The sequence below is a fragment of the Nicotiana sylvestris genome, chromosome 9 (genome assembly GCF_000393655.2).
Source record: "Nicotiana sylvestris chromosome 9, ASM39365v2, whole genome shotgun sequence".
Classification (NCBI taxonomy): Eukaryota; Viridiplantae; Streptophyta; class Magnoliopsida; order Solanales; family Solanaceae; genus Nicotiana; species Nicotiana sylvestris.
The window spans coordinates 1,758,369-1,777,498 of record NC_091065.1 but is presented as its reverse complement, the minus strand read 5'-3'; the positions used below and the strand labels follow the sequence as shown (position 1 = coordinate 1,777,498).

General features: G+C 31.4%; 1 protein-coding gene and 1 non-coding gene across 2 annotated transcripts; both read right to left on the bottom strand.

Moving 5' to 3' along the window:
- Positions 1 to 457: 457 nt before the first annotated feature.
- LOC104234816 (WAT1-related protein At1g09380-like) lies at positions 458 to 6,301 on the bottom strand. Its single transcript, XM_070156213.1, has 5 exons — positions 6,156 to 6,301; positions 4,728 to 4,844; positions 2,881 to 2,959; positions 726 to 877; positions 458 to 581 (listed from the first exon to the last, which is right to left on the bottom strand). Exons 1-5 carry the CDS (start codon positions 6,299 to 6,301, stop codon positions 458 to 460), a joined length of 618 nt encoding a protein of 205 aa, XP_070012314.1.
- An 8,735-nt stretch (positions 6,302 to 15,036) lies between these two features.
- TRNAL-AAG (transfer RNA leucine (anticodon AAG)) lies at positions 15,037 to 15,117 on the bottom strand. The gene has a single exon. It is a non-coding gene; the product is annotated as a tRNA-Leu (tRNA).
- Between the last annotated feature and the right edge of the window lie 4,013 nt (positions 15,118 to 19,130).

Sequence of the window (19,130 nt, the reverse complement as noted above, 5' to 3'; positions counted from 1 at the left end):
ATAGTGATGAATAATTTAAGGACTCAATTAAAAATATATTATTTTTAACATGAAATAGATTCTTACACTTAACAAAAGAAAATTACCAATTAAACTAGAATGTAAAGGTAAAGAACTGTACTAAAAGTGCAAACGATTAATATTTACTATAAAAATTTTAAAACTTTGTATAAAAGTATACATATATATATATATATATATAGGTGTAATAATAAATTTAAAATAGCTACTCCTATATTCGATTTGGTTTAATTTTTTTAATTAAAACCAAATCCAAACCAAATTTAACCGGTTCTTAAATTTCAAAACCAAAACCAAACCAAACCAAAAAGTATCGGTTTTTTTGGTCGGTTTGGTTTGGTTTTTGGTTTGGTTCGGGTTTTCGAATTTTCATGAACACCCCTATTCTTCCTTATGTTAGAGTCTTTACCGGCAATTATAATTTTTATCTCAACAATTAGATTTCTTCAACATCATGTGTGGCTTCTTCGTTGTTTGACTGATTTAATGCCTTTCGCTCTTTTTCTTTCCCCCACAGCACAAGATATAATCCTGCTATTATCAAACCACCACCTATGACACTGTAGATAATAAGTAGATCCAAAAATCGTATGTCAGAATTTATGTTAATTTAACATTGAAATTTGTTAAACTATTTTGGATTTTTTACTCAATTAGGAGGTTAATGTAATTACAATAAAAAAAATAAGAATAATTTATTATACCTTCCAACATATAGTGCCTCGTCAAGCAACATTGCACTTGCTAGTGCTACAAAAATAAGTGTCATAGGATTGAAAATTGATACAAATAAAGGGCCCCTTTGTTGGGAGCACCACGTCATGAGAATAACAACAATCCCAGACCCTAAAACTCCCTACCATAACAAAAAGATTATTAGCATAATACGAATATACAACAACAACAATCCAGTATAATCCCATTTAGTGGGGTCTGGGGAGGGTAGTGTGTCCGCAGACCTTACCCCTACCCTGAGGTAGAGCGGCTGTTTCCAAATAGACCCCCGACATCCTTTCCTCCAAGAACTTCCCACCTTGCTCTTGGGGAGACTCGAACTCACAACCTCTTGGTTAGAAGTGAAGGTTGCTTACCATCAGAGCAACCCCTCTTTTCTAGCATAATACGAATATATGGAAGCTAATGTAGTAATTGCAATTACATACAATTACTTACATAGTGTAAACCGACAAGGGTTGTGGTAGATATATATAGATATCGTTTTATACCTTTAACCAAAGGTTTTGAGTTCAAGCTCTATGTATAAAAAAGATTCTAGTCGGGGGAGCTTTTCCTTAATGGGCCTTATATGACGTGAATCCAAATTAGTCAAGCCCCAATGCAAATTTCAAAGAGGAGGAAAAATAAAAATTACTTATTGTAAATTTTTATGATCTAAACTATTAACAATTAGATTTCATAGAAATGTCAAGAAATTGAGGTATATTAGTTTATTTATTTTATTTGTTAAATAATATTAGAAAAAAATGCTATTTTTAATAATCACTCTTTTGAAGACACCATAATATACGTGCTTCCTAATTGGACACAACTTTAGAGGTGAATTTTTTTAAAAAAATTAATGTATATTTATAGCGAGGACTTAATATTTCTTGGAGAAGATCATTCAATACTGTATCAAAAATATTTAAAATTAAAAGAAAGTAGTAAAGTTTTACCGTGTCCTTCAAAAATCAATATGATAATGGCATATATAAGATTTTACCTAACTAATAAAATCCCCAAGCTCCTCTAAATACGTTTTCTTGAGATTTTTGCTTTTATTAGGGCGGTATCAGAGCTCTATTATGAAGCTTACACATAGAATAGTTTTCATCATTGTAAGAAATATTTTACTCAATCAATCATCCGAAAATATCTACAAGTAAGCCTCCTTAGAATATGAAATTTATAATCTTGAAAATAAGATCGATTACTCGATACTAACCTAATTATGCAAAAATATTTTATACTAACAATATATATAGCTTAAACTTTATTTTCTTACCATATAAAGAACGACGAAAAGCCTTATAGACCGATCAAGCTTCCATTGGTTACTTTCATGATCAAAACATAATGCAAATATAATCGACTGAATTGCTCCCATAAGGCTCATCCAAGCAGCACTTGAGTAATGTCATGGATAATCATTAGCTACCTTTTCCTATAAAAAAATAAAAGACGAACTTAATTCTCGACTAAATTTGGTTGTATAGGCATAAGAAGTAAGTTGAATTCTGTAATTAATTATACTGAAGACAACAACAACCCAGTATAATCCCACTTAGTGGGGTCTGGGGAGGGTAGTGTGTACGCAGACTTTACCCCTACCCTGGGGTAGAGAGGCTGTTTCCAAATAGACCCCCGACATCCTTCCCTCCAAAAACTTCCCACCTTGCTCTTGGGGAGACTCGAACTCACAACCTCTTGATTGGAAGTGGAGGTTGCTTACCATCAGAGCAACCCACTCTTGTCTAAAGACAACAACATCCCAGTATAATCCCACAAGTGGGGTCTGGGGAGGGTAATATGTACGCAGACCTTACCCCTACCCCGAGGGGCAGAGAGGCTATTTCCAGGAGACCATCGGCTCAAGAGAGCAACAAGAGACAATATATTAGTACTATCAATCCCTCTTGTCTAAAGACAAAAGATGAAAAATAAATTTCGATTTTTTTTTACCAGTAATACTGTCCAGAGTGCATAACAGAAGCTCGATATCAATGCAAGTATTATACCCAAGGAGAAGTTGTTGCGAGATTGTAACTTTTCATGTGATCCAGTTGTAGTTGTATGATGCAAAAAATGTATTTTAAAAGACCATATTGGAAGATGTCGACCTTTGTAAAATGTCATTACCATGGCTCCTGTGACACATATAATTGTCCCAACGGACTTTGCTTTGCCACTTACTTTATGCAATGACAATTTCTCAGATCTATGAAAATCAGTTTGAAGAAGTCAGGTTGATGTATACATAACACATGAGTAAAATATGCAAGTGGACGTTTTTTGGGGGGTGGGGGGAGGGGGTTGGGGGGGGGGAAGGGGTGGGGGGGGAGAGGCGGTTATATGTTTATAAATTATTAGAGAATGAACCAAAATAGTCGTTTACCCTACTGCATAAACTAAAACTAGCAAGCATATATATATATAATCCATTCGTTGCCGCAAGGCGGGCTAATCGTACACGATATGACACAAATTATCAGTAGCCTCCTACATAACATATGCGAGTCGGGAGCATTAGCAAGAGAAGTCATAAGCCTTTCAATCTACTCCTCAAAGCAAGAATAGATGACCGCTTTCTTAATAATTCAAATAGATAGTTCTGCTCACATAAATGAAAGCTTTTCACTAAATAAGAAGCTTATAGGCTCGCCACATGTATAATCCAGAGGCGGACATAGGTATAAACTTGAGGGGTCACATGACCCCGTAAACTTTGGCAGCGATTTTGTATATGTATATGTGTATACCTTGAAAATGGTTAATATAAATCCCTTGGCACCCTGAACACTAAAAGCCTTTAGGGGGCACTGGTTGAACAGAATACCGATGCTCCCGCCGCGTTAAAATCCTGGGTCCGCCTCTGGTATAATCCATATATAATATATGTATAATCGTGTATGTATAATTTATATATATAATCCATGTTTTGACTGTGACTCTCTTCTCAAACAAAGTTGAAAGATTTTTCACTTTCTCGGTCAAAAAGAAAACAGGGTTCATCACCTGCCCATTTCATTTGACTGAATATTTTTCTTTTGCAGTATTGATCAATGACTGTCATGTATTATCTTCATATTTAATTTATTAAAAAAATCATTCATTTTGTTCAAAGAAACTAGACAATTAATTGACGGATTAATCAATACTAAAGGGGCATTAGCAACTTCAAGAAATATAATTTTCAATTACCAACTTGATTTTTTTTTAATGGATACATCTTGATCACAAAATAAAATCCTAATCACCATAGCTTGAATTTAATTTTTTAAGCTATTGATGATAAACTTCGTATTAAAATAGTAATTTGATCATTTAATGGTCTTGCGGCTAGAAAAAAATAGAGATGTATTTGTAACAGTATTTTGAAGAAGTCAGGTTGATGGATACATAACATGAATATAATATGCAAATGGACTAAAATATTTAAGGTTGCTATATGTATAACACTTCAGAAAAATTGCACGTTACTAAAATACGGAAGAGATGTCAGGTATATACGAGAAACTAAGTCATAACTCCAACGACATACTTCAAACTCGCACATATCTAGTCTAAAAACGGACAATATTACGAATGAATTTGACTATATAATTTTTATAAACGTGTCTTAAAATAAATAAGTTTATTTAATTAGACTTTTTTTTTTCTGTCGCGTTGCTTCTGGTATCAAGAGTTTCTTTGAGATTAAAGATAACATAATCACTTATTATGTAATAACAGTGATACATAAGGTTATATTTCCTCTAATATTTCATTATTTTATGATAACATTTCACAGCATTCTTGAGTTTAAAATTACACTCAGCATCATAACCTTCATAATGTTGTCAACTTTATTATTAGCGAAAAATATTAAAGTTACAAGAAAATGATGTGTCACAAAAAATATACGAAATTCACGTTTTTTTTTTTTTTTTTTTTTTGCGCAAAATGCCTCGTTTTTTTATATGGATAATATTTCGTATTGATCATACCTGAAGAGTATGGCGATAAAAATTGTCATGGCTGGTACAAGATTATCAATTGCCGATACAAATACAGGAGATGTCAATTCAATACTTGCATAAAACAGATTACAGAAGATTGATCCCCTGTTATATAAGAATTTGTGTAAAAAAGAATTATTCAAAGAATATCTACATGTAAATTCTCATAAAAAGCGAATTTATAATCATGCAAATAAGACAGGTTATCTGCTATAACATGTAACCAGTGGCGGACCTAGGATTTTGTGCAAGCGGGTTCAGTCGGAGAAGTCCATAACTAACTTAAGCGGTAGAAGCCGTATTAGCGGGTTCAAAAATAATTTCTATACAAAATTTACCTTACTTTAGCCATAATTAATACATATACACAATATTAGTTTTTGACGAAGCGGGTTCAGTTGAACTAATTATGAGATTACTGCTCCTTGAGTTTTTAGAATTTATTTTTATTAGGTTTTCACTCCGTTCCAATTTGTATGACATTATTTCTCATTGATCCGCTTAAAAAAGAATAACATTTTACTACATTTGCAAATAACAAACTTTAAGATTTTTATTTTATGCTTAATGAGTGTTTCTGCAGCGATACAAATATTATGACATGCTTAAGATCACAAGTATCAAAAATCTTATAATCAGACAAATGTTACGACATGTTTAATTAAGACCACAAGCTTAAAAAAAGATTATTTCTATCCTAAATTTTACGCTGAATGAAACTATAAAGGATAACCTGGTACACTAAGCTCTCGCTATGTGCGAAGTTCAAGGAAGAGCCGAAACATAAAAATCTATTGTACACGGTCTTTATATACTGAGTCAAACTATGTCATACAAAAATACTTATACAGTAATTTCAGTTGAAACTCAAAATTAAGAGAGAAATTACTTACCCTAGTAAACCTGAGATAAATGCTTGTAGCAAGAAAGCCCAGGTTATGTTCGGTCTTCTTCTCCTATTTTAGAAACCAAAAACTAGTTAGACAAGATATTCATAGAAAATTATTGAAATAATTATGAATTTTGTCACAAATAGAAAAAAAAAAGATATATGCATCGTGAGGATTTATCATGAATTAGCAAATTTATGGCTGTCAGCCTTCCGCAACCTTCCTTCTTTATTTGTGCTTGGGACCGACAATGTGAGCAACCTCACAACGGCAGAGTTCAAAAAGAAAAAAAAGATAGTCGTATACATTGTATATATCATTAACACAAAATCTCTATTAGTTAAACTGAAAAAAATAAACACGGAATATAATGTATATATTAATGAAGAACGCGCGCGCATTCCGTCACTTCAGAAATTGATTCGTCGGTAAGAAATTTTCGATGAAAAATCAATCGAAAACATTACCGACGAATCAATTTTCGTATTCCATCGGAAATTAGGGTTTTTTAGTAGCGAGTAATTACCACTCAACCACAAGGGCGATAGGGCCAAGAAAAGCTGCAGAGAAAATCCAGCGATATGCGACCATTATTCTGACAGACATTCCATCTTCTATCGCCACTTTCGACAACAAAATATTGCCTCCCAATAGCAAGGCAACAACAACCATGGCTACTATATGGTTTGTCCTTTGAAGGAAATTACTCATTTCCTGTGTAGTATTCTCTCCGTCTCAGTTTATATGATAGTGTTTGACTCGATATGACATTTACGAAAGAAGATACTCTCTATGTCCCAATTTATTATATGGTAATATTTGACTCGACATGAAGTTTAAAAAAAAAAAAAAGACTTTTAAACTACTTGTCTAATACAAACCATATATAGATATTTGTGTGGCTGTAATCAATTCATTAACGCTGAAGTAGAAATCTAAAGACAGATTATTTCTAAATAAGGAAAGGTGTTTTTTTTTAAGACTGACTAAAAAGGAAAGAGTACCACATAAAATGAGACGGATGTAGCAGCTGTTTAAGAAAGAGGAATATACTAGAAGAGTGAGGAGAAAGAAGAAAAAAAAATTCGACTAACTTGATGCAAATGACTAGTAAAAAGAGACCTATTTATAGCTAAGAAAAGAATAGATATAGTTCTTTAAGTAAATTTTAAAAGTAAAAAATTAAAATTTCATGTAATTTTAGTTGTGCGAGTCAATTCAAACATTGATTTCAAGCATGCTTTTATAAAACTATAAAGAATGGTCAAAATTATTTACCACTAGATTTACACCAATTTAAAATGCTTGTGATGACATATTAACAGGAATCCTTCGTCGAAATCTACTAGAATATAGCCATATGACAACAGTGCCAAAACCGTTGCAACAGCTATGTAAAAATAGCACGGTATAGCCAGTTTTCGGATTGGTCATTCAAAAATAGTCACCGTTTACGAAGTCAATGAAAAATAGCCACTATTTTGCTGCAATAGAGACTGATCCAACATAATATACTGGAGTTCGGTGCACCTGTGTATGAACTCCAGCATATTATGCTGGACCGGTATACTTTGCTGACTCCAGTATAATATACTGGAGACTAGAGCACCGGTGCTCCAAACTCCAGTATATTATACTAGACAATTATACTTGCTGGAACTCCAGTATATTATGCTGGAGTTCTAGTGTACTTATGCTGGAACTCCATCATATTATGCTGGAGTTCCAGCATACTTATCTTGGAACTCCAGTATAATATGCTGGAGTTCAAGCATATTTATACTGGAACTCCAGTATAATATACTGGCGTATTTTCCGAGTTTTGAACAGTGTTTTCGCTCAGACTTATCTTTACATGAAAAGTGGCTAAAATTCGATTACTTTTGAAACTGGGCTATTCTTGAACGACCAGCTGTAAATCTGGCTATTTTTGAATTTCTCTCACTTTTTCCACTGGCGGATCTATTGCATCGGTTATTTAATCAAATTGAACGGTTCAAAAGCACTGCAATATCATTTTGTGCAATGATGTACCCTTTTATTTGGATGTAAATAATTACTTACCCATATAATAGATCATAATAAATTCACTGAAAATTACATTAACCACGAAGGAAACTCTTCATCAACAAAATCACTATCCAAAATATTCAATTAGTCCTTATTTATATATGGGAAAATTTCACATAGGAACAACTGAGCTCCCCGCTTTTCAATTTTATAGCTCATATTTCAATTTACAACCAATTAACCCTAAAATAATGGGCTAAGATTCTACATCCAACTCCAATAAGTTCTCAAAATTACTATTTAATTTTTAAAAAAGATTGCTCAAGCTTTTAAGTTAATTTTCGAATCAGTAACTGTGACTCAAATATTAGTTCAACAAACCAAATTCATTTGGGTGGTGAAAATTAGATTTTTAACAAGCTTAAATATGTGGGTTTAAATTTCGAATTTGATTTTGTGAGAAATTTGGAGTGGGTGTTATTTAGACTTGTTAGAAATAGTATAAGGAGGTTGTATATAAAATTTGAAGTTATTTAATTGAGATTTGGACTAGTTTTGAACAAGAATTGCAACTGAAAATCGCGGAAGAAGTTCGTCTACAGACGCTTGTATAAAGGTGTATAAAAGTATATAATAATGTATAAGATGTGTTTATACACTCATATACACTATTATACAAGATTATACATAATTATACAAAAAACTGACTTCGTTTTCTTCCTTGCGTCTTTTCTGAAATTTAACTCAAATCTTGCTCAAATCTACTCCAAATCACTTCAAATTTAAATTTTAAACTTCTTTTGATATTTTCAATCAATTGGAACAATACCCAATCCAAATAACTAACAAACTCAAAAAGTCTTATTTTCGAAACCAAAGCTTTGAATGGCCGTCAATGGTGAACTTCTACTCTTTAATTTTTTTACATTGCAACCAGATGATATAGGGGGAGAAGCAGTAATGGCGAACGGCCCTTTAAAGTATATATAAAAGAAGTGAGAAGAAGAGAGAGTGAAAGCAATGGTTGTGAGAACACAAATTTAACTCCATAGCTTATCGAAGCAATGGTTGTAAGAACACAGATTTTGAATTTGCAAGAGTTAGTAAATTATATGTTTAACTTATAAAATAAAAGTTAAAAAAAAAAACTGTCTTAATTATTATAATTCTGGCTTTGCCTCTGGTTATCTAAGTCATTGTCTTCTTTCTTTTGGGATTAGTTAGCATAACTATAACAACTCAATCTCTCCATCTGAGTATTTGTGCCCCAAATTTATGTTTTGAACCTTTTTACAAGCAGGGTAGGCAAACATATGTGGCACGTGAACCTATGGTCTCTCCGCCAAATTAGGTATTTTATATACATATTTTTTAGAATTGGTCTAATATTATCTGTTGGTCCCCATACTCCAAAGAGGTTAAATGATGCACTTGATTGAATGTTGAGTTATTTGTCTAGAGGAGCAGGATCAAATCCCTCGTGATTTTTTATAATAATGGTGCATCTATATTATATAAATCCTAAATCCGTCTCTGGTTTACAATTCAATGTTTTCATTTAGGACTTAATGGAATTGTTAAGTTGAGACTCGAGGAGCTTGGGTAGATTAATTATTGGAACTTAAAATTTGCATAATAATTTTCTGGTACCTGGTGCCTCGCGATTGCGAGCACTAGGCTGCAATCGCAGAAAGTGGAGCCGGGCATACTTCGCGATAGTGGGAAGGATTTCGCTTACCCTTCGCGAAGTGGTTGGCCCAATAGCAAGGTGGCCTGACTGGCCCAAGGTCCACGATTGCGACATGAACTTCGCAATAGCAAAAACTTGCTCAGCCCACTCTCTGCAAATGCAAGGGATGGTCCGCGATCGCGAGCCTATCTATGTTGAACCATCTCGTGAACATTCACATTTTTTTTTCTTACTTTTGGACTTCTTAAGTTACAGAACTGGAGATTTGAATTGAGTTTTCACCATTTAAATTGGAGTAAGTGTTTTAATCATTATTTTGAGTTTATATGATGATGATTTTACTTGAAAATTAGCCATTAAAATATGAAAATTAGTGGTGTAAATTTGGTACTTTAAGGATGTGTTTGGTATGAAGGAAAACATTTTTCGAAAAATATTTTTTAATTTTTCCCTTTTTGGTTGGCTTAAATGTTTTGGAAAATATTTTTCCTCATGAACTTATTTTCCTCTAATTGAAGGAAAATGTTTTTTTTCTATCAAGAGAAGGAAAAATATTTTTCAAAACTCTTTTTTAACCTTACCCACCTATTTCTCATCCCCACCAACCCAACCCAACCCACCCCTACCCCTACCCCACCCCAATCTTGCCCACCTCCCACCCTAAATAGAAATATTATTAATTTTATTTTCTTTTTATGGTATAGATAGAGTACTTTTTTTTCATTTCAACAAATGAGTATTTTTCTTTTCATGATATAAAAAAGTAGTTTCTTTCATTTCAATAAAATAATGTAGCAAAAAGTATTTTCTTTCATTTCAACAATTTTTTTTTTCATGATGTAGAAAAAGTATTTTCTTTTCATGACTTAGAAAAAATAATTTCTCTCTTTTCAACAAAATAAGTACTTTAGTTTCATGTTATAGAAAGTTTTGAACCAAAAAAGAGATTTTTTTTTAGTTATGGAGCATAAATTTCAATATTATTTTTGGTAAAAAAGTAATGAAACACATTAGTTCGTTTGGATTTGTATGAATTTTTGAAGAATAACCAAATTCTTGAACAAAAATAGAATTTTGGAAACGTTAGGTATTTGGAAGGGGGGAGAAGAGCACGTGATTCATGGGGACTTGGGGAAGGGAGTGAGTGAGGAAAGCACCAAAAAAAATATTTTCTACTCTCTAATCAAATACTAGAAAATATCTTCCGGAAAAAATTTTCCACTCACGAACCAAACAAGGAAAAATAAATCATAAAACTACTCATTTTCCATGGAAAACATTTTCCTTCGTACCAAACACACCCTAAGTCTAAGCCATAGAAAAGATGGGAAAACTACCCTCTATAGCCCCTCAAAATTTTAATAGCCCATATTTTGTCCTACTTACAAAAAATGACCCTTCGGCCCAAAAGTATTGCATATAGTAGCCGAAAGGAATGAGTATGACAACATAAGCACCTGTAGCTTAGTGGATAAAGCACATGTTTCTTAAGCTTCAACCCCTGCCTGGCACAATATATAAATATTTATTTTGCAATGTATAAATATTATATCCTAAGTACGACAGTGTATCCTTGGTGTATATTGAGCCTATCTCGAGTGTGCTTGTGTATCTAAAGTGTATATATTTGTGTACCCCAAATATATTTTGTATCGTGAATGTATAATCTGTCTGAACAATATATCAAAATTGTATATAATGTGTATTTTTTAATATGTAAACATAATGTATATAAATTATATACAATTTTGTATGTGTAATGTGTGCACACTGTGTATTTAGAATGTATCATGTATTTTTGTATAGTGACAGTCTTTTTTGTATATATTTTGTATAGTTTCATCTATTTTGTATATATTTTGTATAGTTACATCTATTTTGTATATTTTTTGTATAGTGACAGTTTATTTTATATATTTTTTGTATAGTGACAGTCTATTTGTATATTTTCTATATAGTGACAGTCTTTGTATATTTTTTGTATAATGACAGTCTATTGTATATAAATTGTACAATAAGAGTCTATTTTGTATATTTTACGAATAGTGACAACCTATTTTCTATGTACCTTCCACTACCTTTCTCCCTTGTAAGGTTGTACCCTACCATTTTTTATGTAGTGATAGTCTTTCTTGTATATATTTTGTATTGTGACATCTATTTTGTATATATTTTGTATAGTGACATCTACTTTGTATAATGATAGTGTATTTAGTATATAAAATGTATAATGATAGTCTATTTTGTATATTTTTTTGTATAGTGGCAGTCTATTTGTATATCTTGTATATAGTGACAGTCATTTTTGTATATTGAATGACTACACGTTTGTAATTGATGAGATGCATCTTACTATGATTTTTAATTATTTATTATTTGTTAGTCTAGGAATTGTAACAAATGGAGTATACTCTACGGATGTTATGTTTGAACTTACATAGTATTATATAAATAAAAATTCCAGTTTCTCAAAAAAAAAAAAATATACTCCACAATTCTTAAAAGGAAAGATGCAAAACAAGCAAAAACTGAAAATTGATTATTCTTTTTTGGCAACTAAAAAATTTTCATTATCAATGGAGTAATGTATAGTAAAACGACCCGATATGTATAGCGAATTTTTTTTCCTGTATAACCATATCTTGAATAAAAATAAAATTCTATTAAGTGCATGTAATATTAATCTTACTATTGAAACTATCAAATTGAGAAAAAAATTCCTGAACACCTTGTCAGAATTAAATTCAAAAGTCTCCAACCAGTTCATCAACCAAAGGTAAATGAAAAAGTCGTTAAAATTTCTAGTGGCGATCTTTTTCTTCATGAAAAGAGCTGAACTCTGATATATAATGCTTGTTGTCGATTTTTTTTAATCTCTTTTCAATAAATTCTTCCGTTGAAATTTTAGTAGTGTACTCACTTGCATGCAAAAAAGCTGAAAAAGGGAAAGGGTGTGCCGATCTTTAAGTTTTTGGCTAGCTATAATAATTAATTTTTGGCTTCAAACTGCATAATAAATTTTTGGACTAGTGTTTGTCAAAAGTTTCAGCCGAACGGCTAAAAGTAAAATTGTCTCTAGAAAGATTAAATTTAGGATTTGAAGTACTAAATAGACTCCAATTAGCAATTTAAATATGGATTTGGACTCGTGAAGTTACGGGTAACCCGAATTTGAACTTTGTTTCGAGGTTTGAAATTTTAATTATAAAATTGACTTGTTTTAAAACCGTTGATCCCCCTTTTGCACATATTGAAAGTGTTTGGTGGATATTGGGCATTGTAAAGCTATTTCAAAAGAATAGTTAAGCTTGAACCAAGGTAATTAAGACTTTGACCTAATAGGTGACAATTTCCAAAATTGAATTATTTTACATAATAATATGTACAGGGGCGGCTCAATAAACGTAAAGGCCTAAAGCGAAATTTCAATGAAAGGCCTATGTAATTTCATTTAAATTCTATATTTCTAGCTTTTCTTATGCTGAGTTATTAATTATTTTTTCTAACTCATTTAATTTCTCTTGAGATTTACTTTCTAATTTAAGGTTTTTATTGTTCGCTAAAAATTTATCAACGGCATATTTTGAGATTGTATTAAAGTTTCAACCTTTTTTTTGAATTATGAATTAACAATCAAATTCTTTCTCAATTTATGATCTAGAAAATGATTCCCAATATATAAAAAAAATCTTAATTTATGATCAACAATCTAATCTTACTTAACTACTATGAAAATTTGTACTTTCTCATTTAAAACACTAAATATTCTTCTAAAAATAAATTAATATAAAGCTATTAGGAAAATTTGGGGCCCCAAAAATTATGAGGCCCAAAGTAGCTGCTTTAGCAGCTTTACCCTTGGGCCGGCCCTGAATATGTATATGGGAATACTGTATATTAGGTAACGAACAATATATGTTGGTATATAAATATTATTTGGGTTGATTTATTGGTATAAATATTATTTGGGTTGATATAAATATCAAATGCCCTAAAATACCCTTGGGCTAAATAATACATTAGATGCCCCAAAATACCTCTAAAAAGTTTTTTTAGCGGAAAAGAGTAATTAATTTTGATTTCTCATAAGTTGACTACCTCATTTGTTTTTTTAAGATTAAGACGCCTGAATCTGAATACACATCTGAATATCAAGATGTGTATTAAGATCAAGACATTCGAATCTGAATACACGTATGAATATATTAAGATGTATATTAAGATATGAATACTAAAAATTAAGACTATTTGATTTTTAACATCTGAATGCATAAAATTTATCTTTATTTGAAAAATAAACAACATAAAATTCAAATGAAATACTAACTAATCTAATATTGTATCAATAAAATATATAATTTTTTAAAATATGATAGTTGTTGGTGGTAATGGCTAACCGGTGAATGCCGACTAGAGGCGGTGGTTGGTGGTAGTTTTGGTTGATGATGGTAGTTCATGCTAGTAGTTAGTAGTGATTGGTAGTTATGACGATTATGATTGAGGATGATGGTGGTGAATGGTGATAGTTAATAATGACGGGTGGTGGTTCGTGATTGAGAAAGGTGGTGGTAGTTATAATGATGGGCTGTGCCAGCTGTGGTTATTAATGGTGATGGACTGGTTGGTTGTGGTAGTTGAGGTGGATAAGTGTTGACTGTGGGTGATAATGATGGTGGTCGGAGTGGTGGGGATGGTGGATGGTGATGGTCGATAATGGTGGCGACTATGATTGAGAATGATGGTGGTGGTTGACTATGGTGGTGGTGGTGGTGGTCGAGTATGGTGGTGATGGTAACATGGTGGTAGTTGATAATAGTAGGCGATGGCGGTAGTTAATAATGAATATGTGCTAGCATCTTAATGAAATTAAGTCTCTGTTATAGATCTTAATCATACAGACCTATTCAGGCCCATTAAGTGATTGTGAAGTAAAAAAACAAACACACTTAATAGTTAAGATTTGAATAATTAAGATTCAGACTTTAAAAATAAACGCACTTAATGTCTAAGATCTGAATGATTAAGATTCAGACATCCATTAAGTACAAACAAATACTGAATATCAAAAAAGCCATATAACCAAAGAATATTTCTAGTCTAGATAGAAAGTTCTTGTTTCATCTATCATGTAGTAATTCAAGAGCATCCTATTAATTTAAGTTTTATAACTAGAAAGTGATCACCACAATAACAACAACAATATATTCAGTGTAATTTCACAGGTAAAGTCTGAAGAAGATAGTGTATACGTAGACCTTATTTTTACATTGTAAAGGTAAATGGCATATTTTCGATAAACCCTCGGTAGCAGCTGGTTGGGAATATCTGGGAGATGAGGCTTGATATGTGAGTGGTGGTTCTTTGTATGTGGGTGGAGGTGTTTGATATGTAAGTGGAGATTTCGTGCCTTGATCCACCATTACTGCTCTAACATCTCTTTTCTCGATATGCTGCCTGATTGCAATGCTTTATTTGTGGCCTGTAATGCCCCATAGTTTGAAAATAGGTAGAAAATAAGGCAAGAATCATAGTTTAGCAGTAATTATGAAACTATGTACTAATTAAAATCAAATCAGTATAAATACTTCCTTTAATTAAGGAGTTAAAATTAAACGGTAACATGCAAATACTGAATAAGGAAAATCCGAATTCTTCTGCCCCTTAAAGACGACTATAAAAAAATTAGCTCAGAATGAAAATCATAGTATGTTGAGAGTGGGATTTGAACCCACGCCCTTTCGGACCAGAACCTTAATCTGGCGCCTTAGACCAACTCGGCCATCTCAACTGTTGTTACTAAGTTTCATGTTATATATATATATATATATATATATATATATATTATTACTAGTCTTTTCTTTCTGAGAATAATTACGTTCGATTTTTTTAAAAAATTACTGTTCTAGAATAAAAAGAACTGTAGATTTTACTTGATTTAGCAAAGAAAATAAAAAAAAGAAGAAATACAATACATCCTATTGAAAATTCTGATTAATCATCCTTTCAGATCAGAAGTTTTCTTTTCAAATAACGTCCATTTGTTTGCATGAGATGTAGAGGATTGTCAACATTTTTTATGGCTTATGTAAGACAAATTTAAATTGAGCAATAGTCCATGTTTACGATGTACACTCAAATGTGGTTGATTGACACTAATATGATAACGTAAAATTCATTAATACTTCATTGTATAACGTTTAGTTATCTTGAGCCGAGGGTCTTTCGGAAACAACCTCTTTACGCCTTCGGGGTAGGGGTAAGTTCTGCGTACACACTACCCTTCCCAGACCCCACTGATAGGATTTTACTGGATTATTGTTGTTGTTGCTGTTGTTGTTATATAACGTTTAATCCATTTTGAATGCGCATAGTGTATGTATCTTCTTCAAATAGAAAACTTTAAAGTACTAAATATAAAGCACGACATGCTATCAACCTCGTCAAATAAAAGAAAAACAACAAAAACAGACTCAGTGTAATCCCACAAGTAGGTCTGGGAAAGATAGTATATACACAACTAGGGGTGTACAAAGGAAATCGACAAACCGCACTAACCCGATAATCCGAGTCAAATCGAGAAAAAAAAACCGACTATGGTTTGGTTTGGTGTTGGAAAAAAAATCCGTTTTAATTAAAGAAAGTCAAACCGAAACCAAACTAACCTGACATTACATATATAGAAATTTTAGATATATTTAATATATAATATACTTATTGTGATGTAATTTATAACTATATCTTAAAAAATTTCATAATTTTATCTTTTAAGGTATTATTTCAAGGTTGGACTTAGAACTTTTGAATGCTCCAATAAGTTTCATAACCATTAATATTAGTAAATTAAATAATGCCAACTAAAGCTCAAACCAAAATCAAATCAATACTAATGCTAACAAAAGACATTCAATTCAATATTACAAACGGGAATGTATTGAGTATCTATTTTTTGTTTTGCAATAATTTAGATAAAAATGCATAACCTATATTTTTCTTTAACGTTTAGTCATATAATTAATACTCCCTTATTAGTCTATTTATTTTAGCATGACTTAGTACTTTTAGATTATGTTTATTTTTATTATGGATTTTTTATTAGCAATATTTATATTACATAATTTTGTTTTCTTTATTGTTGAATATTTTAGGATAATTCCATGACACATTTTATATTTTGTATTATTTTCTTAGAAAATACTTTATATAGTTGTATCTTACTAGGATTAAAGAAATATTTTGAGCATACGTTATATGTTTTGTTCTACGAAGATTTTACAGGAAAAAATTCGAAAACCCAAGAAAAATCGAGATTTAAAAACCCAATTTTTATTGGTTTGGTTTGGTCTTTAGATTTAATAACCTGACACAATTGGTTTGGTTTGGTGATTGTAAAATCCGAACCAACATGACCTATGTAAACCCCTATACACAACCTTACAACTATCTTACGAAATGCGAAAGATTATTTCCGATAGACCATTGGCTAAGAAAAATAAGGAAAAACAATTGTTGCAAATAAAATTCAAAAGAAAAGTTTTGAAATGCCACCTTTAGTGCTCAAATTGCCTCTAAAGCCCAGCCCAAAAGAATAGACATTTTCTTTCTTATAACGATGTATGGGCCGCATATCCAAGAAGCCCACAATAGCTCACTAAAGGCCCAATCCTAAAAGGTGGATAAAGATAAGAAAATAGGGAGAAATTCAAAAATAGCCAGATTTTCAAATGGTCATTTAAAAATAGCCACAGTTTTAAAAGTAATCGAAATTTAGCCACTTTTTATGTAAAGGTAAATCTGAACAAAAACACTGTTCAAAATCCAGAAAAATACTCCAGTATAATATACTGGAGTTCCAATATAACAGGTCCAGCATAATATACTGGAGATTGGAGCACACTTTCCGCGTGTTGGAGTTCCAGCATAATATGCTGGAAGTTCATACACAGGTGCACCGATCTCCAGTATATTATGCTGAAACTTTCCGTGTTGCAGTAAAATAGTGGCTATTTTCCAATGACTTTGCAAACGGTGGATATTTTTGAATGACCAGTCCAAAAACTGGCTAGCCCGTGTTATTTTTACAAGAAAATGGAAAACCTTTATAACCTTGCAATTTCCCTTTCGAACATCCGATAAAATTGGAACGATACGAAAAAAGAGAAAAAAATGCAATAAAACTGAAAAATAATGTAGATATGCTATAATTTTAAAACAATATAGTTCTCTCTCTCTCTTATGTTGTGTGAAGGAGTCAAAATACGAGAATGAAAGTATCTCAGTTTATGTGTAATTTGGGCATATATTTTTCAAATTGGTTTTTAAAATAAAATTCATATATTTAGACAAATCGAAGTAAGATAGTTTGGCAGAGGTGGATCTAGGATTTTAGTTCTATGGGTTCAATATTTAAAATTATGGGTTCATATCTATTATTTATTGTAATTTTAGTGATTTTTTACACGTAAATTTATGTTTCGCGTTGAAAGTACGTATGCTGCATCCGCCACTGAATGTGGGATTTGTGGGATTTACTGGATTTGTTGTTGTTGAAGTACGATAGTGTAAAGGTATTTCCTCCATCTCTTTTATGTGAAGGAGTTTGGGATAAAAGAAAGGAAATACCCAACTTTTGATGTAAATTTGGACATAAATTCTTTAAGTTTCTTTTTATAGATAAATTTTTATATGTAAATATTATTATATGTGAACAAATTTAATAATCCAAAATAGTTAAAAGAGCTCGAGAATATCGTAGTTAGATGAAAAACTATTTGACTCTTCAACTATGATAAAATTACATATAATGGAATAAGGGGAGTGTCTTTTTTAACCATCAACATTAAAAATTCATCAATCTGACTCATTTTTCAGTGAACCACTTATATATATTGTACGATTTTTTCACTTCGGCAAGTGGTCCTTTTATACAGTGAGAAATCGCTATATAATAATCATTTATTATAAATTAAAGTCAAGTTTTTTATGGAATTAATTTTTATACTATGTTATTAGAGGTGTCAATGGGTACTTGAAAACTGATTAAACCGACCGAATCGTACCGCGCCGAACTAATTTTTAGGTTTCTTTTTAAGAAATCGTAGGTTTTTATATAAATCTATAAGCGCACAGATAATTAGGATAGGTTTTTTATTTTATAAAAATAAACCGAAAAAATACCGAACCGTACCGAATAAATTTTACATGTAGAAAATATATTTATTTAGTAAGTTTAAAAATAATAATGCATTAAATTTTCTTTGAGCCTTGGAATTATGAAAACTATTACAAGTCAACAAGTAATTAAACTCAAAATACTAATTCCTAAAACCTATTATGCTACTTCTACTTAAACTAAGTTATTTCAAGTATCTTTATTAGCAAGACACAAAGTATTTTAGCGATTATGTGTAGCAAATTACAATGTATTGAATATGTTTCCTTTCATATAATTTAGATTTATCTTTTGGAATATTTAATCTTCTATAGACTTTATTCTTGAGTCCTAGCTTTGTATATCTTTCAACTCGTGTGATTAATATTTTCTTTGCCTTTGTTTGATTTCTTTTACGCTGTTATAGAATAATTGATGGATCTATACTCTAGCCATCTTTTTTTTTTTTTTTAATTCATCACCCTTTAAACAGTAAAAATGTCTAGAGAGTTTTGCTAAGTCCTATAAAAGAACGTATGTTATTGCAATTCTACTTCTACTGGTGAATTTTACATGATATTAAAAAAAATACCAAAAATTAACCGAACCGTACCGATACCGAAGTATCGGAAGAGAAACCGACATGATTGGGA